At 37.2% G+C, this 24,285-nt stretch overlaps 1 protein-coding gene across 2 annotated transcripts in view; it reads right to left on the bottom strand.

Moving 5' to 3' along the window:
* Positions 1-227: 227 nt before the first annotated feature.
* Tmem168 (transmembrane protein 168) overlaps positions 228-24,285 on the bottom strand; it is a 29,311-nt gene continuing 5,253 nt past the window's right edge. For both annotated transcript variants that reach the window (XM_052720618.1, XM_052720619.1), the window contains exons 2-5: positions 22,859-24,110; positions 13,506-13,648; positions 11,326-11,600; positions 228-2,838 (exon numbers count right to left, since the gene is read on the bottom strand). In XM_052720618.1, coding sequence (XP_052576578.1) covers positions 2,291-2,838; positions 11,326-11,600; positions 13,506-13,648; positions 22,859-23,986 — 2,094 coding nt within the window. In that variant the 5' untranslated portion in view covers positions 23,987-24,110 and the 3' untranslated portion in view covers positions 228-2,290. The remainder of the gene's footprint in view (positions 2,839-11,325; positions 11,601-13,505; positions 13,649-22,858; positions 24,111-24,285) is intronic.

The raw sequence follows: 24,285 nt of genomic DNA on the forward strand, positions 1-24,285 counted from the left end.
TGTGTAATTGTAAGGTTTTGGCCTAAACTGATTCCTTTCACTCCAAGTAACAACTTCACATCACTACATATAAAATGGCAATCTTGTGAATATCTATCTCATTGCTGATCTAGTCTTTTGAAATTTTAGGTCATAGTAAGCAAATATTTTATCCTTCTTACAAAGTTTCTTCTTTACCTTATGGATTACTGATTTAGATTCAGCAGCTTTCACTTAAGATTCCATCCCAAAGTTATTAAGCTTTTTATTTTGGGGGCAGGAATATTAACCCAAATTGACAGACTATAATTTTTTATTAAGTTAGCTCAAGTCACACTTACATTCCAAAGACTTCTTTTGGTTGTTCTTATACTACTGCTGCTGCTACTACTACTACTACTCCTCCTCCTCCACACACACACACACACACACACACACACACACACACACACACACACACACACACACACACCTTGTAGTTTTAAATGGCTGCCATCTTTTGAATGTAACTCCAAAACCATTTAAATACTTCTACTTTATAAAAAATGAAGAATATACTTTTACATTTGGCTTTCATAGAGGAAAAAATATGCTTTACTGAAAACTAATTTGCTTGCTATTGGTTGAGAAATGTGAGAAGGAGATTTTACTTAGCAATAATTGTTTGAAGAAGCCATGGACTAAATAATTTCAGCTCATAGCTTTTCTACATCATTATTCAACAGAATAATCATGACACACCACACTAGTGCATTTAGATTATACAAATATAAACAATACAGTACTGTATGCTCTCAAATCAACCTGCTACCAAACATGAAACAGGCATTTTGCATAACTTCCACTTTTAATATAGTAAAATATTCAGGAACTCTTAATTTCACATTAAATAAAAGTTTCATTTTTAACAAAATTGTATTCAAAGTATTAGGAATACAGTATTCCAAACATAGAAAGAGTCAGGCTGTAGCAATGCTGCATAGATAGTGGTATACGTGTTCCCTGATGCTGTGACTTCTTCCTCAATAAAACTTCAGTTTCGAAGTCGGTAGAAAATGGTAGGTGCATTACCTCCTCTCTCTGGAGATGGAAAAATGGCTTCAATGGTGAGAAGTCACATCACTAACAAAAAATAATCTCCCAATTTAATTATATTTCCCTCTTTCAAAGATGAAAATTTAGAATGTAAGTATTATTGGAAGGGAACAAGAAGTGAATTACCTCTTAAGGTGATATCCTGATCAGTGCCTACTTTACTCCAACAAAACACTGAATTAAAGTTTAAAAATTACAACCACACCATTATGCTTACCTAAAACTGCCAACATGAATACTTTTTTACATAATACAATACAAGTATGCAACAACAACAAAAATGATCTGTTCCCATCTTTTGACCTCAGCAGAAAAAAGTTCACAAGAGGATCTGAAAAATAATTTTCATGGCAGAGCATTAACTCCACAGAGATACTTAAAATAGAATGAACTGGTCAATGAGAAATTGTTACATTTATTTTATAAGAGTACTTTGTGAAAAGAATGGCAATTTATTTGAAAGGAGTTATAGGTGGAAATACTACTCATTAAGAAAACAGTTACCCTGAGAAAGACTCTTAAAATTACCAGTATTTTCAGAGTCCCTTACTAACACAGGAAGAAACAGTTTGTAGGCTCTCAACTCTTATTGTTACCTACGTCAACAATGTTTTCATCTCAAAGGCATTTTGGGCTTCTCTGCTGTGCTGGTAAAGGTCATAGCCAAGACATTTGGGTGTGATGGAGGAAGGGCATGTCGCTGTCGTCCTGAGCAGGTCTGTTCCTGCTCCAAGAGCTTATTCTTCTGCAAATAGTCTTGGAGTCAAACCTGTGAGTCACACACATAAAGGAATCTTCTACTAAGTAAACTGGTAGTCTTCTTAAAATAGTAAACACATTTGTCTGGTCTATATTCTCTAATGTATGCCTAGAAAATAAGGCATTAAGAATTCTTCATTGGCCACTGCAGAGCATAGACAACTGTTTTTCTTTTCACTGGAGAGAAATGAAAACATGCTTGAAAGTGCACTCCTATTTTTAACATCTCTTACACATTTACATTCAGCATTTTATGACCCTCTGCATACTTTTAGTATAAAGTCATGCTTCCTCCCAGTATCTTACATATCCCATAATTACTTAAGAAGAGACAAAGTGAGAGCAGCTACAAAAGTAGCAAGGTATTTCCCACAAATAAAAATACAGTATACAAAAAAACGGCAAGTTAGTGATACATGGTAACATGAACTCTCAATATCTTTCCCTGGTGTCCAAATTAAGATTTGACCAGTTTAAATCCTTGTCCTGTGTCCAGCACCGTAGGAAGAAACCAACTCATTTTTAATCTTTTCAAGCACCTAAAACAAGTTTTGCAGATCCAAAAAAGGTTTAGACCACATAACCAGTTTGCCAAATGCACTAATGGATATGTAATCCGAGGGAAGTGTAACATCCAGTGCTTGGCCACATCACTTCCTGTGGGCAAGTGCAGGGTGTAGTCACTCCAGCGCTTGGACACACCGTACACGGCTTTCACTGTGCGGCCCTTCTCAGTCCAGCAGATGTTGTTACTAGAGTTACAGTTGTACTCCACCCAGTCTTTTGTAAAGTCGCCCAGCTGTGGGGGGTCAGCTTCTTCAATATCCACTGTCTTCGCCAGCTCAGCTCCCTGAACTGCAATATACTGGTCATTAATCTTTCTCACTTCTTTCACCCATGGGGTTGAATTCTCACTGTCTAATATGATGATAAGCCTGGAGCAGAAGGAACCATTTTTTTCTCTCCACCATTCTAAAAGCGTATCAAGGCGAAGTATGTCTCCACCTGTGAACAAGAAAAAATTCAGTTCAGTGGTGATTTCTGAAGTCTCTTGTTTCTGTTAATATTTTTAGAATATTAAGTAACAATAATCAGAAAAATGAAAGATACTTTCAAAGTGTCTTTTCACAAGATACTTTTAAAAATATATTTTAGACCTATAACTTACATAAAATATGCTGATAACTGAAGAAAATTGATTTCTATATATATGTTCCTTGATTTACAATAAAGTTGCATACAGATAAAGATCATTCTAAAATAAAAACAATGTTAAGTTCAAATTCTATTCAATATACCACACCTACTAAACACAAACAGCAAAGTCTCCCAACACAGTACATTTAAGCATTAGCTGTCTACCATTGTGACTGTGTCTGGCTAGGATCTGCAACTGGCTGACACTGCCCAGCATCCCAAGATTACCACAGTGCTCATGTGGTAAAATATCTAAACATAAAATATGCTTTGCATTGACTGCATCTAGCTTTTGCACCATGTAAAATAATTAAACTAAACTACTGTAAGTTAGAGACTGTAAGAAATTTAGTAAAAGAAAAGTAAAATTAGACAGAAAAGCAAACATTCTAAAGTTGGGTAGCAAATGACAGCTCATAATCCCTAATGAAAGCTGCCAACTGGCTTTTCTGACCTGACGGTTGATATTATATTCTTCCATAGTAGAAAATCAAAAGAAGACTTTGTGAAACTTTAAATTTACAGAAAAACTAATTTTATTGAATTATTAGTTAGTATTACTCAATAATCACTTACACAAATAGCACTTTATTAGAACAAAAGCACCCTTTTCAGTTTTCTCTCTGGTTGCTTTCACAGCTACCGTAGTTACAGTGGTCCTACAACTCAAATAGCAACATAATAGCTCTTCCAGATTCTGAACAAAAAGTAGAGAGCCATCCAGAATATTCCATGAAGAGAAAGGTGTGTAGAAATGAATGGGGAAAAAAAAGGAAGGAGGGATGGGGAGGGAAAGAGAGAGACGGGTAAGAGGGAGAGACACATGGAGGCTGTTAAAGACAAAAACCAGTCTGTTAACTGCTGTGTACCAGGCTTCTCAATCACTAGAAGGTAAGTACCATGGAAAAGTAACACTCCAGAAAACATGGATAGAGTAGAGTCACTACTGCTGTGGGAGGTCTTCCTGTACGCTGTGAATATGTGTTGCTCTGATTGGTTGATAAATAAAGCTGTTTGGCCAATGGTAAGTCAGGTTATAGCTAGGGGGAAATTGCATAGAGACAAGAAGAAGAGAGGCAGAGAAGGGAGATGCCAGCACGGCCAGAAGCAAGATGTGAAAATACTGGCAAGCCACGGTCACTGTAAACTTACAGATTAATAGAAATGGGTCAAGTTATAAGAGCTGGCTAGCAAGAAGCCTGCCATAGGCTATACAATTGGTAAATAAAATTAAGTCTCTGAATGATTATTTTATAAGCGGCTGTGCGACCTTGGGGCCAGGCAAAACTGGAGAAACCTTCCGGCTCCACACTACTATATATATAAAGCTAGTTTACATCCCAGCACCTATACTACGTACTAGAGGCACTGCTGTGGGATGTTCTATATGGCAAATGTGTTGCTGATTGGTCAATAAATAAATCACTGATTGGCCAGTGGTCAGGCAGGAAGTATAGGCGGGACAAGGAGAAGAATTAAGCTGGGAAGTAGAAGGCTGAGTCAGAGACACTGCCAGCCGCCACGATGACAAACAGCATGTGAAGATGCCAGTAAGCCATGAGCCATGTGGCAAGGTATAGATTAATGGAAATGGATTAATTTAAACTGTAAGAACAGTTAGCAAGAAGCCTACCAAGGCCATACAGTTTGTAACCAATATAAGTCTCTGTGTTTACTTGGTCGGGTCTGAGCGGCTGTGGGACTGGCAGGTGAGAGAGATTTGTCCTGACTGTGGGCCAGGCAGGAAAACTCTAGCTACAAGGCACTGCACTTTTTTTTCAGCCTGCTTGATTATTCAGTCTTGTTGTTTTCATATGAATTTTGTTAGGTCTAAAGCAGGCCCCAAAAAAATCATAGTCTGGGCTCATCTCAGGCTGGACTTTGACCAGGTAAATAGAAAAATTGCTAGCAGCAAACAAAACCTAAACTCAGCATTCATCAGAAACCTTGTAAAGTGGGTTTCTGTTTGTCAGGAAAAGTCATTACTTCCCTTATCCCTTACACACACACACACACACCTAGTTCCTAATGAACTCAAACAGACTGTAACAGATCAAAGTCCCCAGTTAGCCCCCAGGCTGTCCTGGCTCCCACCCCACTTCATCTACTCACCTCCCAGACGTGCTGACTCACAAGCACCATCCCACTGCTACCTGCCCCCCACAAATCCACAGGGTTCTTTCTGCCACTTGCTGTTCTCTCTGCCCACCCCACAACAGCCTGGCGGTCTGAGTTCCTCAACCACCCTTTATTTCTACCCACAAAATCATCTAGTTCAGTGGTTTCACCCACGGAGCCCTCACTCACAAACTTCAGGCTTTTTTCCTTATTTGTAATGAATTTCATTAGTATTTTAATGGGGATTGCATTAAATCTGTAGATTGTTTTACAATATGGCAGTTTAATAATATTAATTCTCCCAATCTACAAACATGGGAGAATTTTCGCTTTCTTCAATTGTTCTCTTAGTTGTTTTATAATTTTCACCATAGTAGTCTTTGTCGTCCTTAGGTGGGATTATTCCTAGATTTTTGTTTTGTTCTTTTTTTCCCCTTTTTTCTCTGAATCTATTGTGGGTGGGAATGCTTTCCTGATTGAGTTCACTACTGATACACAAAAGGAAACTTCTTGTATGTTTGTATCCTGCCATCAGGCTAGATTTCTGTCAGGTCTATGAGTCTTGCCAGCGTCTTCAGTCTTTCCAGTACAGAGAATGAAGGCACTGGACACTTTGCCTGCAGTTGTGTGCCCGAGGCAACCCTCCTAACCTCAATCCGCCCCAGCTCTCTCAATGACCAAAGGACACAATCATGTCAATTTGAGGATCTATCCCAAGAAAAGAACAGAAGTAGAGGCAAACTTACAAATACTTCTTACCATTGATGTCTAGGGTACTACCAAATCTGAAACAAGGGGGACAGAAATAAACTATAGAATAATCAGATTATTCTATAATAAAGTAAAACTTAAAGAAATTTTATGAGGGATGTTTATACCATGAGGACAAACACAACACAGAAGCTTCCCTACAGAAACTACAGCAGTAGGAATTACTGGGTATTTGGAAATCTGTTGCCTTTCCTAACAGAAAAATATTTTTTCCTATTTTCCAAATTTCTTAAATGGAGCAACAGGAGAGGGCAAAAAGTGGTTGTGCATACAGATAAGCACTGGATAGGCCAGGAAAGTTTAACCTACGGGCATCCTTCAAAGAAAAGAGATGTTTAACGTGTCCTCCTGGAATGCTGGGAATGGATGCACTTTACAATATGGTGATCCTTTGCTGTCTAATGACCTAGGCTCTGCCCAGATCTTCTAGTATTTATGTTTTACTTACTTAAGACCCTTCCCCCCTAAAACCTTGAGCATTATTTCTAGGCCGTAAAATTCATCCCTGTGAGTGATGTCATTTGTACTTTCCTAAGGCCTAATTGACTTCCACGTTATGTTAGGGCCAGGCCAAACAAATCCTGACTCCTTCAGGGATTGTATTTACTTCGGTCATTCTCCCTAGACCTTTCTAGCTGTGGAATAATCTTTTTTGTACACTGTAAATATGTATTACTCTCATCGGTTAATAAAGAGCTGACTGCTGATGGCTGGGCAGGATTTTTGGGGCAGAGAGAACTCTGGAAAGAAGAAGGGCAGAGTTATGGGGAGACTCGAGCAGAATGGGAAGTATGTAGATGAGGTAAACAAGCCTCAGGGCAGCACATAAATGAATAGAAATGGGTTAATTTAAGCTATAAGAGGTAGCTGAAAACAAGCCTAAGCTATCAGCTGAGGTTTCTTAATTAATAAGAAGTCTCCATGTAGTTATTTGGGAGCTGGCAGGCAGAACAGAAAACTCCCACTACACCTTATCTTAATCAAGAACCCATCTTAAGGATAAAGCCATATTTACTTTGTAAGAAGCTTCAATGTAAACATGTCTTGAGTTTTGTTATACTCACAGGGCTGAATTCATTGTTACCTGAAAACTTTTTCCAAAATCTTGCAAATATGGCAAAAATACATGAGCTAATGTCAGACTCTAGACATCCTTGCCCAGCACCAGTACCAAACTGGGCTAGACCCTGTTTCATTCTTGTCTTTTCGAGGATCATTTCCCTGCTGGCTGTAAAGCCTAAAGAAACCCTCCGCAGAGCAACTGTTACTTTCACAATTAGAAAGAGCTTTAATATGTTGGAATTTACTAGCAAAAATCCAACCAACTAATTTCACAATATGTATTTCTACTAAGAGAAAACATCCTCTTTGCTAAACTATCAAACTAATAAGAGTATGTTTTGTAATTTGCAACTCTGCTTGTAATAGGACCTCAAAGCCAGGCTATGTCACATTATCTCTGTATAACTAATTTATTCATCAGCTTGTTATGAGAAAGGCTAAGAATGCAAACTATTTTATGCACTTCTCTAACACTCATACACACTATTTTAGAGGAACTACTTCAATACATGGTCTCCATGTACAACTAATTTTCTTCCACTTTTTCAAATAATGTCCAGAAGTTAATTTTTCATGATTTCCCGATATATTAAATGTCTCCAGAGATCAGATTACAAGCCATGACACAAATTCCACCCTCCACAGAATATCACTGCTTAACATTGCACTCACAACTATTTCAATATTCTTCAGCATATTCTACCCTAATTCTCTTTTAACATCAACAAGGCACTTACAGCAGCAATAAAGCCTTGTGAGTTATTTCTGTCCTGCTTTATTTTGTTCTGCTTTCCTGTAGGCTCTGTGCTACTCTTGGCTTTTGGCCCAAATACAAAGCACTTAACATTTATCTCCAATAACAGCCATTTGATAAGTTTCAAGTAACCAAGACTGTTTTTTAAAGGTTCTGTGTATCTGTGATAAACTGCTTTATAAAGTATCTACATTTTCTTTTATTTCTTTCTGTCTCACTGATAATTATCTTTAATTGTTTTTTACCCTAAAGCAGCAGTTCTCGACCTGAGGGTTGCAACCCCTTTGGGGCTTGAATGACCCTTTCACAGAGATCACCTAAAACCCTCGGAAAACACAGGTATTTATATTACAACTCATAACAGTAGCAAAATTATAGTTATGAAGTAGCAACAAAAATAATTTTATGGTCACCACAACATGAGGAACTATATTAAAGGGTGACAACATTAGGAAGGGTGAGAACTATTTCCCTAAAGCAAGGAGGGAAAATTAGGAGGTTCAATATTAAAACTTCATAAATCTAAAAAAGACTACATATTCTAAGTAGTATGTGTCAAAGTAAGGGACAAAGGCACATTGAGATTCTCCTTCCCAAAGTAACATTGTTCTGAACTTGATGTTAATTTGTTAACCCAAGCGAAATCTAGTGCTAATGGGTCATACTTCAAGGCTGCTGAAGAGACAGGTATTAATAATCAGTTTAAAGCCCCTTGTCATTTGATTTGGAACAAACGAGAGCATTTTCCACAGAGCAGGGGTGTTCTACTCAATTTCAAGGCAAAATCAGTGTTGCAAGGCATGTGTCAGGCAGGCCTGGGAACTCCATCTGAAAAGTGTTCAACACCCTGCCTCAAGCTGACTACTTTCACACGAGGCAGGTTCCCCAGGCCAGGCCCCCATGACAGTATGCATCCATGAACTACAAGGTAAGACAGGGTAGTGTCATCCTATGCTATGAGATACCCACCGCTCATTCTCCATTGTAATTTACTTTCTTACTTTGTATAATAAACTCTAGAACATTTATAAAACCACAAAACTTTCTGGCTAACAAAGTAATTGCATAATGGCCAATTTACTGGTAGTATATTTCAAAGACTATAAAGATATTACTCTAGAATGTTACATCTAGCTATTTATCAAAGTTATAACTCTATGTTAAAATTAAGTTTTCATAAATTGTTCCTAAGTCTTCATAAAACTTAAGTATAACAAATTTAGATACTATTATTAAAAGAGAAAGGTGATATAAGTATTAGTAAACTGAATGTGTAGCATTTATTTTTAAAGGACTTGAAATAAATTTCAAAATATTTAAGAAGAAAATGTAAATGTTCTGAAAAAACACTTATATTAGATATAAGTACTTAATGGAAGTACACACAAAAGAGTTATCCCCAAACTTATTTTCTTAGCTAGTTGAGTACGAAGTTGTACACCTGCAATCCCAGGCTCCACTCAGGAAGCAGTCAGAAGGATCACTTGAGTCCATGTGTTCAAGACAAGCTGGAACAACACAGAAAGATCCCATCCCTAATACTGTCTTGTAATATTTTTAAATTACAGGGATATGTGAATATCCAATAAATTATGCCCCCTTCCACACTGGGTTTGCAAAGTTTATTATAAATGTTACATTTACAAGAATCAGTGTTTCCTTTAGTCTGAAGCTATATTCTGTAAAGTGTTTTTAATAGACTAGAACTTTTCTATAGTGCTGAGTTAGAATGTATAGGCGCCTATTCCTTACCTAGAATTGAAGTAGCCATGAAGGCTCTTTTCGGTTGTCATTCAGAGCTACAGGTTAAGGAAACGAATTTATAAACTAAATGTTGCATTCCTTCTTGTATTTCCTTTTCTTCTTGAAAATGGGGGATCCACGCTAACAACTCTGTTCAACCAGAGCATGCTACTTCTGGAATCAGGTGCCTGCTGATGTTAATGTGAAACAGAGTGGGACAAATGTGTCAGGAGTCTGGCAGACCTGGGGTGGATCACAGGAAGTTACATACTCCAGCTTCCACTGTATCCTCTGAAAACTGGCAGGTAACAGAGGACTTTATGAATATCAAATTTGATATTGTTTACCAAATACTAAGCATAGTAGCTGATACTTAAAAAGTGCCCAATGTTTGCCTTTATTCCCAAAATAGTCATTGCATTATTTAATATTAAATTGCAAAAAAATAAAGTTTTTAAAAAGCTGCTTTTATTTCTGATAAAGCCTTAGTCACAAGTCAGGCATGAAATTGGTGGGCTAAGCCGACTTAAAAACATCTGCTGTTTGAGCTTGTTTCCTTCTGGAGTGACCGGAGTGTAGGTATGATTGACTTCTCATGTATGTAACAAGGCTTGTGACAGAAACAACCTGAAGATGTCAGGTTTACTGGGCTGCAGGGTTCAGAGGGGTCAGTGATCACACACAGGTGCAGCAGTGCAGAGCGGCTCATATATGGCAGCGGAGAAGCAGAGGAGGGCACCTGGGCTAGCTGGCTTTCTCTCTCTTTGTGCTTTATTCAGCCCTGCAGCAGACCATCGGACTGCACACAAATTCAGGGAAGTTCTCCCCAGTCCCAGGGATAATCCTCTCTGGAAATGCCATCAAGCACACCCAGAAGGAGGCTTTATTAGTCTCCTGGTTACTCCACTAAATCATAACAACTGGCAATGAATGCCAAACATCACATATTTATGCTTACATCTTATGACTATTGTATTACTGTTCTGAGCTAAATTTCAAACTAGGCCAGATATAATTAAATCTAAGTGAACTATTTTCAATCTAAAATAAGAAAATCACCTTACTTTTTCATGATATATTCCATGATTTTTCTTACCTAGGCATTACTTAAGGCTGACCCTACCATGTTCCAAGTTCTCTTATGTCCTGGGCACATACTAATCCACAAAACAAAACCTAAAACTAATGAAATCTTTATTATAGTTAGGAAGACTTACAAATTCACTTAATACTGTAAGATCTCACTTCTCTGGAACTTCTCTTGGAAAAAGTTTTCTTTTTCTATATGCAGGTAAACTTAAGGTTTCTCCCCCCTCAGGTCTCTAAAAGGTATAAATGCATCAAAAATCTTCAATAGCACTAAAGAATGTTATAGCTTACAACGGAACCTGGTTTTATGGATGTGAAAACGAAGGCAGTAGGGCTCCTACTGACCCAGCACTGCTGTGGCAGAGGGACAGAGCCAGGGCTTCTGACCCAGCACTGCTCCTACCGCACGGCCCGCCACTTAGAGTCTGGGTGAGATTTTAATGCAGCACATGTGACACACTCTGAAATGTGTGTTTGCAGCACTTAAAGACTAAGAAGTGCTAGTCAACGGTTCACCAGCTTCTAGAAGATATTACTGTGTGGAATGATTCTAAAAACATATTAAAGGGAGACTGACTAAGTCTCAAATCAAACACATACTTTCCTCTCTAAATGCTATAAGACGTAATTCTAAAATGAAATAGGTAATCTCAAAGAAATTAAGAGTCATCAGATAACCTTGGTCACCTGCGAAGCAGTGAGCTGAGAACTTTACTGTCTGTGATTTCACAACATGAAACTGACAAAGGGGAACTTACCTGCTAGAGCCCACTCTCCCGAGCCATGGGTGTGCCCACTGTAATACAAAACATATGTGTCGTGTCTAGGTCCATCCACTGTCCGAAGTTCAAGGAAAGCTTTCAGTTTGGAATGCAGAGTATCAAAAGACAGTCCACTTGTGGAATAGTCACATCCATAGGTCTCAATCATATGATATGCAAAAAATCTTTGGATAGCATTAAGCATGCCAGTAGACCTCAAATTTAACTCCTGTACATGTTCTGGTGGAAGCAGTGTTGGCTGACCATCAGGACTGCAAAAGGAGAAAAAAAGTGAAAACAATTATTCTGGTTTCTAGAGAGTAGTAATTATTCTATGTTACATTCTTATCTATCATCTATAATTGATTATCAAAGAACCATAATCAGTCATGCTAACGAAATGGCAAGTTTCTCTTCTCCTTTTATGCTGAAAATTAAGTTTAGAAAACTCAAAACCTGGTTTCTAAAACTTGTATTTCTTATCAGTAAAACAGTAAAGGCTGGAACAGTATCTCATGAAATACACAGCACAATTCTTTGTCCCTATTCTTATGCTCTTACTGAATGATAGATACTGAATAAGAACTTTTAAAAGCCAGATTGTACTAACTGTTTCAAGAACAAACCTGAGTAGGAACTGAAAGGAAAGAACATTTTATTGTTGAGAAAACTAAATTCCCACAGAAAACATGGGAAGCAAGAATGGGATTATGTATTTAATTCTGTAGTGAAGAACACAATCTTTGTAACGTGTTCAAAATGTACTAACTTAAGGTGCGGTCTAAAAATAAAAGAAATTATCCATTAACAAAGATTTAGTTATTAAGACTTTTCACTAACTGAAGACTTTGACCTGATCCTGGAATAAATGGTACCCTGGGAAACACACTAAACTATGTTTTATAACTGACAGAAATAAAAAGCTTTTAGTGTTAAGGAACAAAAATCATCACTGGTCTCCTCTCCAAAAAGAAATTTCTATTAGAAATTTAAAAACTCTCAAGTTTACTTCAATCCTATCAATCCTAGTCCAAAATGCTTCAGTATTTACTAAAATAAAATCTTTTATATATTTCTGACATTTAACGGTAACCAGGGCAAAAATTAACTGTATATATTAGTATTTCCACAAATTCTTTCTGCAGAACTGCCATGTCTTACTTTATGAGACCTTTCTGAAGCACATTCACATCTTATGGGACCCTTCTACTTCCAGCGAGCCTTCAACACAGAAGCACTGTTACAAATTTATTTAGGGGTTCCTATCAAATACTGAAACCAGATTTTAAAAATTGTATCTCAAAAATTCACCCTGACCAAAGAAACTATAAACAACATTTAGTCTTCAGAAATAATTTATGACAGAAACTATTTTCTCTATTGTAAATAAAATTAGCTTTTAAAAGATTTAAAATAGTGGTGTTTGTAGTTTCAAATTTCCCCTACATTTGGGGGACAAAAATTATATGGAATGAAATACAATAAAGTGCTGGGCAGTGGTGGCGCACGCCTTTAATCCCAGCACTTGGGAGGCAGAGCCAGGCGGATCTCTGTGAGTTCAAGGCCAGCCTGGGCTACCAAGTGAGTTCCAGGAGAGGCACAAAGCTACACAGAGAAACCCTGTCTCAAAAAACCAAAAAAAAAGAAATACAATAAAGTAAGTTTTTAATAAGCTTCATTGCTAATGTTTCATGTGTGTGCAGAATTTTTCATGGTACAGAGTATTTCCACATCCTAAACCTTACCAGCTCCCCAGAATGTTCCTCCAAGATGGGTGGCAGTACCATTACTATTGTAAGTAAGGCACTGAGGTTCAGCGCTTTTACAATTTGTTCAAGGAACCGAGAACCGGAATTGCAGGCTCTCGGCCGGGCAGACATCCCATTCTCACATCGTTTCCCAGGAACTTCATGACACCTCCTTAAGGAAGGGCCTTTCCTTCAAAAGTTCATGCAGATTCCCTGAGCCCTATCTAAAATATAAGCTAAACGTATCTGTCAAAATATGTACATTTAATCCTGAAAATGACACTATCACTTAAAGTCAGGATTTACACACATGATGAAGTGCAAGAGCACTACATTTTGGAAGTAAAGTTGTGAAAAAAGAACTATCATAATCATTAAGAGAACTTTAACAGTCGAGTGGTTACTCTCAAGCCCAACAGACCACAGTACCTGCAGAAGTTGGTAGGGATCACAATAGCGTAGCCAACAGAGGTTCCTCCCAAACAGTTCCCTAGTTCATGAAAGAGCCCATGAGCCAGGGACTCCAGTGGCAGAACAATGAGAAACATGCTCAAGAAGATTCCATTTGTGGGCTAAAAAAGTAAAAAAACAACATTTATATACTTTGTGGATATTTACACGCATGTGTATTGACTCACAGTTTTTACCACTACGTTCAAGGATACAAATAACAACTCATAATCTAAAAACAATAATAAGGAAAAGCACACATTTGTAGATAGGCATAAATTATAGGAGCAATGAACCATAAATGGATCCCTAAGTCTTTTGGAAGTTGTAGCAAAACACAGCACATATTTTTAAAAATTTGTTAACCTTCCATCCAAACCAAAAACAAAAATATAACAACTCTGATGTGAAAGAGAAACAAAAACCATCTCTCCGTGTTCAACCCACATACGCATCATTTTTTCCAAATACCATGACTACTGCTTTATCAAAGAGGATGCTTGAGGAAAGACTTGGCTGTCCCCATCCCATGTGGAGCCCAGAGAGTCCAGAAACTATGAAAATAAAACATAAAGGAAAATCAAGACCTTAAAGCTAAAAAGTTAATTTCATTTTTATATAATAGTTTACCTTTTAAAAACTACAAACTCAATTTGTCTAAATTGCAGATTCTAACAAAAAAAATATTAAGGACATTTAAATACCTCTAAAGCAGCAAATAAAACAAGGAAGACAGAAAAACAGTTTTAAAAGAGGCCAAGTTTAAATATTAACTGAAACTAAAAAGCAGGAAAAAAAAGTGCCCATTTAAGTTGAAATAAAACAGAAAGATGATCATTAATCCCGCACTGAAGCTTTTTTTTTTGGTTTTTTGAAACAGGGTTTCTTTGTGTAGTTTTGGTGCCTGTCCTGGATCTTGCTCTGTAGACCAGAATGGCCTCGAACTCACAGAGATCCGCCTGGCTCTGCCTCCTGAGTGCTGGGATTAAAGACATGCACCACTGCCACCCAGCTGTACTGTAGCTTTTTAATATTGGTACTATTCCAGATTCTTGCTTTGCTGCTGCAGAAATAATAGGCCTATATGCAGGAACAAATGTCAGCACTAAGGAGTGGTTCACCTGATCAAAAGTAGAAAATTTACCCATAATAAAAAAGCAGATACACTGTCCAATTTGGTACACTCTAGTTTATCAATTATATAATATAAATTATAGTAAGTTATGATTATTCAGTATAAAGAATTAATTTATGAACACTGAAAAATATGAAAATTTATAAATGATTGAAACCACTTCAAGTAGAGTCTTTTTTTTAGTATTTCCACATTTCACACTATATATACAATATACATACACACACACACAAATGTAGTGGTATTTGCTCCACCCATGACTTTGGGCTATAGGCCTGAAGGAGGCAGTACTTCCTGCCGTTGTTGTACGTGACCTCTTAAAAGGTAAGGGAGAAGGGTCATGAGCTCCTTCTCCCTGATGCCTGCTTCCTGGTCTGATCGAATAACATTTCTGTAAGGCCATTAATTTGTATATATTTACATTCCCATATGCCAGTTTATGATATCCAAAACCCTATCAAGTGTAAATATGCTACACGTTACATAACTGCTATATAACTTATACATGTTTTTTATGTAATGCATGTCACATAATTTCAAAAGACTTTGTGTTTATTGGATTAAAATGCTTATGCTTGTTGAATTAAAAATAACTAAATGGGAGATTTATCTTTTTAATTTTTTAGTTTATGTGTACCTGTGTCTGTGTGAGTATATATGCACATGTGTGTGCAATTACATGTACTGATGTGTTCAAAGACCAGAAGAGTGAATTAGATCCTTTGAAGCTAGAGTTATAGGAGAGTTATAGTTTGTGAGACACTGTATTTATTATGTGGATGTTGGGACCACAACTCTGGTTTTCATAACCATAGTAACCATTTTTAAAGCTAAGTCATATCTCTCCAGCCCCCAACAAAACTCATGAAGTCATCAGAAGCAAAAGAATAGAAATCTAGAGGACATTTTTTTTAAATCTAAATGTTTAAATATTACTTAGGAGATCTTGATGTACCGTCATCAAAGTTCTAATAGAAGTATTAGAAATCTATCCTGTCACTGAGTACTCTCAAAAGAGACAAAAGCACAAAAAAATTAAAGCCATACCCTTATAAGAGGGAAAACACAGTTGCAAAAGTGAACTCAGGCAAATCTACTTATGCTTCCCTACAACCAACAAAAGAGCTTTGAGTAACGAAATTCTGTGGTCTTGCCAAGTCTAAAAACATATGAACTGTACAATGGCCATTTACAGAATAAGGACTATGAGTGGAGGCTTCCTAGAGGCCAAGCTTCCTAAACTCTCAAGAGCATTTCTGACCTGCAAAGGAGAACAGCAATGATAGCGATTTCAAATAATTGTGAAGACTCCATATATTTATACGTACACAGCACAGAGAATAGAGGTTAGCACACAGAGAACAGTTTATAAATGGCACATCTTATCAAAATGTAGAGGATAATCTAGTAGTTATTTCTTGTTGGCTAGTGAGTTGTTTTCTTTTGCTTTTTTTTTTTTATTTTTGTTTTTGTTTTTTGAAACAGGGTCTCAGGATACAGTTTTAGCTTGACTGTAACTTGTCATTTAGGTAGGCTGGCCTTGAACTCACAGAGATCCATCAGCCTCTGCCTCCCGAGTTTGAGGATTAACAGCATGCACTACCACATGGCCCTCATTTAAAGACTGGAAAACCAGGTGAAGAAGAAAAGATAGCTATGCACAATTTAACAATATTTCAATCAACTGTGGACCATATGCACCATTTGTGTACCTGTGAACAAGTTATGCATTCAGGGTCACATAAAGTCACAAAGGAACTGAAGATGTCCAACTGTCTAGTAACGCAGTGTGATACACTGATGCACAGTTGTGCTACATGGACTGTCTAGTAACGCAGTGTGATGCACTGATGCACGGTTGTGCTACATGGACTGTCTAGTAACGCAGTGTGATGCACTGATGCACGGTTGTGCTACATGGACTGTCTGTCTAGTAACACAGTGGGATGCACTGATGCATGGTTGTGCTACAAGGAAACAAGTCTGCACTGCCAGTCACATAATTATGTACAGCACACAGCCAACAATAAATGACTGTTAGTGGTTCACATATTTCCTAACTGTACTTCCTCCATATTAAATGCTTACTGAAAAGTGGTCTGCCATGTTTACCCAGCAACAGCCCCACACTGTGTGCCTGCTGACTGCACTCATTATTAGAAAATAATCTAAATTTTCAAAGTACACACTATGATGTTCAGAATGCACTGCTCAGAACTTATCTGTTAGAAACTATACCACACCCATCCTGCATGAAGAAAATATTCCTCAGACCATTGTTTGTGGTGTTTTAGTGGGAAAGGAGCATCTACTTCTCTGAAGGGTTTCAATATTTTCCACCAAAGCATGCTCTGGAAACTTAACTCTCGATACAGCAATCTTAGGAAATGGAGTCTAATGGGACATTTACTGGTCATAAGGATAGGGAACTTTTAAATGACCTTCACAAATGAAATACTGATTATTATATAGGAGTTCAAAGCTGTGAAACATACTTCTTAGCCCTTTATCTACCTCCCTCCATCTATCCATCCATCCATCCATCCATCTATCCATTGATCCATCGATCCATCTAGCTCAACTTTCACTATTGAAATTGAGCTTTCTAATCTTCATACTGTGGGGAAAAAGTCATTTCTTTATAAATTACCTACTCTGTGTTACTGTCACGGCAACACAATGTACTAGGACATCCTATTTCACAGTGTTCTGGGAAAAGTGATAAAATTTTAGCTTCAAGCTAAAATAATGTCCCCCTTTGTAACCTAGACTAAATGGCTCTAAACTGGAGCAAACAAATGAAACAAAACAAAACAAAAATGTGAATACTGTGCACTTCTAATTCAGCAGCAGATTGGAAAGTTCCCTGTTCCCCATGCCAAATGAAGGAAAGGCTGTTCCTTCCATCTTACTGGAAGTGAAATCATGCTACATTAATAGATTTCAACCCTTCTTTGAATGTGAGGCTGATACTAAACTTCTACCATACCCAGGGACTGGCCCTCTTTCACCTACAGTGAAATTAACAGTATAATGGCTTTTCTGGTTTGAATGAAAAGGGCTTCTACATAAAGTTGTACCAATGGCTGGGTGGCGGCGGTGGTACACGCCTTTAATCCCAGGACTAGGGAAGCAGAGCCAGGCAGATCTCTGCAAGTTTGAGACCAGCCTGGTCTACAGAGCGAAATCTAGGACAGGCACCAAAACTACACAGAGAAACCCTGTCTCGAAAAACCAAAAAAAAAAAAAAAAAAAAAAAAATTCTGCCCCAAGTCTCCATGAAATCTTCAAATTACAATGGTTAGCAAGGAAAGACATGTAAAGCTCAAGATTTCAGAGGGCATGTCTAAACATAAGAAAATGTCAATGGGGTATGCTTCTAAGTGGGATGCAGTCTCCCTTCAGCCTTCTGTTGAATTTCCAATTCCCATCAAAGCCACACTAGCTGTGCTACGACACTGCCTTTCTAATTGACTTATTGAAGGGAAAAGTTTAAGAGACGGAAGCAAATGGCAAGCAGGGAACATAACACACTGTGGGAAACAACGGCTAAAACGGTGCATCTTAAAGTCAGAAGGAGCTTATGAGCAAAGCCCAACAGAGGTTACTGTGAAATTCCCACTCTTTAATGGAAGTAACTGGGAGTGAAACCATTGATTCACTGTGACAATATTAGAGTGGAAGAACTAACAAAAAACAAAGCTACTCAAAAGCTTCACTTGTGTGAAAATTTCTTAGCCATGACATAAAAACTCATAAAAGAAAAATAACTGATGAGTTAAGCCATATCTATTTTCATCTATCCTGACCTTGGCTGACAAACTGGTCAACTTAAGTTTCTTTAATTTCTTGATTTTCCTTGTCATATTAGGTTTGTACTCACCCAACCGTTAGTGGGAGAGCTTTCCAGTAGAAATCAAGCATCAACCGAAGGATCAGTTAAAGAGACACAAGCAAAACGTTTAACACTTCAGTATTATTTTTATAGAAACATGGAGAGAGAGAGAGAGAGAGAGAGAGAGAGAGTGTGTGTGTGTGTGTGAGAGAGAGAGAGAGAGAGAGAGAGAGAGAGAATTAGGAACACTATTTAGAAATGTAAGGTAAACATAGTTCAATTTAGAAATCTATTCAAATTCAAGTTAAAGAATTTGAGATAGCTGAGAATGGACTTGAAATGGCAATGTCATTCTCTCCAAAATAATCTTACCCAACAGGCTTCAACTGTTTCCCTTTCACTATATAATTTTCTGACTCTAAATCATTTAAAGTCACTGGAACTTGTGTAGACCTGGTAGATGCTTCCCAAATTATGTTTCATATGAGTGTTACATTTGCTTTTCATCTAACGTCCAAGGAGAGATCACACCTAGAAGTTAAAGGGTGTGTGAGCTGGGGAGGAAGGTAATGGGGTTAGTGAAGGTTAAAGGCAAAGATTCCATAGACAGAGGAGTATAGAAATGCTGCTCTTTCAGTATTTTCTTTTAGTGTTTTTTTTTGTTGTTTGTTTGTTTGTTTTTCCCTCTGAGTATACTCATTTACATTTCACAGAACACTGGGTAGAAGAAAGATTTTGAAAGCTTTCTATAATCAATTAAATGAAAATTAAGCTGAAAAGTCTAATTTCCTACAAGGAACAATCCCAACATCATACACAACAGTTATCAAGTAGCAGCCAATTGAGAAATATAAATACATTCAGGTGGATTTACATTAGTTTTGAACCGCTAAACCAATAAACCACTCAACAGGTGTATTGCTGACCAGGATTAACTCAAGACTTTAGCAAAGCATAATGCTAGGCTCCTCCTCAAATTACTGAATTCCATTCTTCAGAACTTCAACAAATTCCACATGACTCAAGGCACAGATGTTAAGAACAAGGCTCAGCAAGGTTTTTCTATAATTAATATTTTAAGCTTTGGAAGCAAGTAATAGGGTTTTTATTGAAACTACTAAACAATGCCATCTATGATGATAAAAATCAAGGACCAAGGAGTTCTAAAATCTATTCCTACATTTAGGAACAGAACTTGAATACATAAAGCCAAAACAAACAAACAAACAAACAAACAATAACAAAAAACACTGAGGGGCTAGAGATAGTTCAGCAGTGCAGTGAAGAGTGCTTACTGCTTTTGCAGAAAATCAAAGTTCAGTTCCTAGCACCCATATCAGGTAGTTCACGACAGCCTGCAAACCCAGCTCCAAGGAATCTGACACCCCTGCAACAGCACCTACACACACACACACACACACACACACACACACACACACTTTCTTAAATGAGGAAATACACATTTTAATATTAGACAGAAAATTATCAAGGATATTGATACAAGAACAACATCACTGCCCAGCTCATCTTAGCTCTTATTCATAGTATACTCTGCCCAACAGCAGTATATTCTTTTTCAGATTATTTTCAAGTGAAGATGAACTAAAACATATGCCAGGCCATAAACAGGTCTTCATCAAAAGACTAAAATACAAATTGTGTCCTCTAACCACAATGATAAATCATAAATTTAAAAAAAAATAGACTAATGTTGGGAAATCCACAAATATTAGGATTTTAAACAATAAAAATATACATAACCCATGGGTCAAAGAAGAAATTAGAAAATACCTTGAAAAGCAGTATAACACTATCTGAAAGATAGACATAGACCAAAATAAAAAAATAGCTCAAGTTTAAGATCTCACATTTACATTTAATTATGGTAGACATATATGCAAAGGCCATTCAGTTAGGTAAATGTCAGTCTCCAGTCTTTTCAGTAAAAGTGCTGAAGCAACTAGATATTCATAAACTAAATAAAATTAAGGTCCCTATACTATAAACAAGAAACTAAAATAGAGTATAGGCCAAAATGTGAAGGCTAAAATGATAAAGCTTCTGGAATAAAATACAAAGAACCTACAGTTGAGCAGATTCTTGTATAAAATACTAAATACACAGTTCATAAGAGAAAGAACTGATAAACTGAATTTTATAAAGTTAAGTGTTTATTCTTCAAAAGTATCAATAAGAAAGTTAAATATAAGCCAGAGTGAAAAGAACATTTCTAAATCCTTAATCTGATAAGAGACTTGTACCCAAATATACAAAGATCTCTTAAAACTCAAGACAAATAGCCTAACTGAAAAATAGGTGAAAAATACGAGTTATTTAAATATACTCATTAAATGAAATACTTTCACTCACGCAAATGAGATACCACTTGAGAGCTAACTTAAGTGACTTTCTCAAGTAGGTCAACTTTAGAAAACACTATCATCAAAAGTTAATACCATGGAGATTGATTCTCCTAACATTATCTTTGCTGAAAGATTCCTTAGAAAGCTTTTGTGTAGTCCCATTGGTGTGTGCTGTGGATTATGTTCATTGTTAATAAAAAACTATTTGGCCGATAGCAGGGCAAGAAGAGATTGGGTGAGACAGTCTGACACAAAGAGAATGATGGGAGGAGGAAAGTCAGAGTCAGGAGAGTCTAGAAAGACACCAGCCAACCAGCCAGCCGCCGAGCAGCAAGCAATGAATGTAAAAAATGAGGTAACAAGCCATGAGCTACATGGCAAAGTATATATAGAAATATGGGTTAATTTAAGTATAAGAGTTAGCTAGTAACAAGCCTGAGCTATCGGCTGAGCATTTATAATTAATATAAGCCTCTGTGTGTTTAAGAGTGGCTGTGGAACAGGAAAACTTCCATCTACAAGTGTGTATACTTTATTTGAAGTATATGTAAAACATATATGCACTGGTATACGCAAAACAGAAAAATCTAGTGACCAAGATAGTATCTGGTTAACAGAATTTTATGACCTGGAAAGGAGTCATACATGAATGAGGCTGACTTGGCAAAGAAAAAGTAGTTAAGACTGGGAAAGTAACCAACACAGAGAAAAGTGGAAGAGGAAGGAAAATTCTTGCTAGAGTTCTGACATCATCATAATTCTGAAAGTCCCTAGCTCTGGCAAGTAAGCAAAATGAGGAAGCTACCCTGAGACAACACCCAAGATGTTTTCACCACTTGCTCGACTCCCATACCGGCTCCTTGAGTCAGCCCACACTAAACAGAAGCACCATGCCCAGGCAAGTGTTTATATCTCTCGCCCTTTAACACTCACATCTAGAAATCAAACAGCAGCAGCAAATTGGTGCAAAACAATTGAACTAAGAAGAGTTGCTCTTGTATGTCCACATTCCAGCCTGAGGTACTCAAATTATACTGTTTGTCACATTATGAACAGCTTATAATCAAACTCTTTTCATGTTAGCCTCTTCTTCTCATTACAGAACTATCCATTTCTAAGGGCAAAGATGTCCTGAGCTCTTCAGCATTCAGCACCATCTCTAGCTAAATGTCAATAACTACTCAGAAGAAAAGACAAATTCATGAATAATATAGACACAAGGGCTGAGCAGATGGCTTAGTCAGTCAAGTGCCTGACAAGAAAACAGGAGGATCTGGGTCTGGATCTCCAGAACCCATGGAAAAAGCCAGGTGTGGTGGCACATGTCTATAACCCTAGTGCTGGGGAGATATTGACAGGAGAATCCCTAGAGTTTGATGGCCGGCTAGTATAATCATGTCAGTGAGAGACCCTATCTCAAAAAAAAAAAAAAGGAAGAAAAAGAAAAAGAAAGAGAAAAAGAAAAAAAGGTGAAAGTGATTGAGCAAGATAGGTACTAGATGCAAACATCTGACCTCCATATGCATGCAGATAAACACATACATGCATGTACATAGACACACAACACATACACATACATAAATCACACACATATAACTTAAAAAATACTATAAACACAAACTCTTAACTGCATAGTTTGAATGTCCATAAGCATATTTAAAAAAACATTTTTGGGCAGGAACTATATCATAAAATCTATTTTTCTCTTATCTAAAATTCAGATTCTCTAATCTTTATTTCAGAAGCTGATATGGTACTACACATATAATTTCTTTTCAAATAAAATCTTAAGAAAAAGACTATGCCGTAAATATGCTATACATAAGCCACAGAAGACAGGTATGGGTTTAGGCTGGTACCAGTAACTCTGGTTATGTCTTTAAAGCATAATCTTAAGTATGTCTTTAAATATAATCTAAGAATGTCTTTAAGTATAATCTCCAATTGGCATTGACATAAGAAAATAAACTAAGACCAACAACGAAACACATGAGCTTACCTGCCAGGAGACTGCTCCCAAAATTGCTGTTGCAAGAAGACTAAAAAAAACTAACTGCTCTGAAATTAAGCAAAAGTGACGCATCCCTTTGGATGCCATGATTCTATCAAGGCTATTGTTATCTGCTCTGTGGTTGATATATACTTTATGGCAGTCGTTTAATTTGGTATGAAATCCCCAAAGAGTTAAAAGAAAAATAATATGGCAAATCATCCAAAAAATTCCAAAAATGGAAAAGCCTGGTATCACAAAATACCAGAGGTGAGTGTCTCTGAGTTTAAATGCTGAAAGAATAAAGAATGTAAGTTCAATCATTCCAATGAAAACCACTGAAAGTCTCCTGCAAATTCTTCCACGGTACAGAAAAGGTTTCCACCTTTCGGTTACTGAAAGTCCACTAAAATAAATGTCAAGGAAAGGATCAGTTATCAAACAAATAAAAAAGCATGCAAAAGCAATTGGATTCTGGGGAGTTTCCAATGAAGAGAAAAATAACAATACTGAAAAAATTATTAAGTTTGGAATAGCTAGAAAGGACTTCATTCTCAGGTCTATAATGAGCATGGCCAAAGCCATGACAAGCAAAATAACACTCAGAGATTTCTCCACCAGCATAGTTGTGCTGGCGATGGCAAAGCCAACAAGTTCCAGAAACTCTACTGTGGTTAGTAAAGTGGGCCGATGGCGGATGTAACCAGAAATTCTCTCCACCAAAGCACACAATATCCTTAATACTATAGATGTCAGAAGAAGGTATTTGGTTGACTCTTCTTTCACGTCATTTTTAAAGGATGAATTATCAAGAAAACATAGAAGGCCGAGCAAAAATCCAAACCAGAGATTGGAGAGACTTAAACTTGCTGCTTCCATTGAAAAGTAATAATAGAGTATGCTGGCAATCCCCAGAACAAAGAGGCCGAGAATAAAAATCACCAAAATTAAAGAATTTGCTGTTTTTTCCCATCGTACATAAAGACCTAAGCATATAGCCACCAGTAAGTTGATTCTGGCTAAGTAGCCGAGATACCGCACGGAGGAGTGCATGTTCACTTCTCTATTGACTTCTTCCAGCCGTGTCATTGCCAGATAGAGACAGTGACTGAAGCAGTACCGCAGTGATTTACACATGTAATCTGGCAATGGAGGTGCTTCCCACACGTGCGAAAATAAACTTCCTGTATTTCATTCAACAAATCCAAGGTGGTGCTAACTTCTATTCCAACATGTTCTCTGAAGTTTTCTTTATAGTGACCTAAAGAGAAGAAACATTATTGCACAGTTCATTTTATATACTATTTTGATTTTGTGCCATTTTCTTTACACTAGATAAATGACCACCACCACCACCACCCCTTTTGTTTTTGTGAGACAGGGTTTCTCTATGTGTAGCCCTGGCTGTCCTGGAAATTGCTCTGTAGACCAAGCTG

The sequence above is a fragment of the Peromyscus californicus genome, unplaced genomic scaffold (assembly GCF_007827085.1).
Source record: "Peromyscus californicus insignis strain IS unplaced genomic scaffold, ASM782708v3 Scaffold_6__1_contigs__length_162567912, whole genome shotgun sequence".
NCBI classification, from domain to species: Eukaryota; Metazoa; Chordata; class Mammalia; order Rodentia; family Cricetidae; genus Peromyscus; species Peromyscus californicus.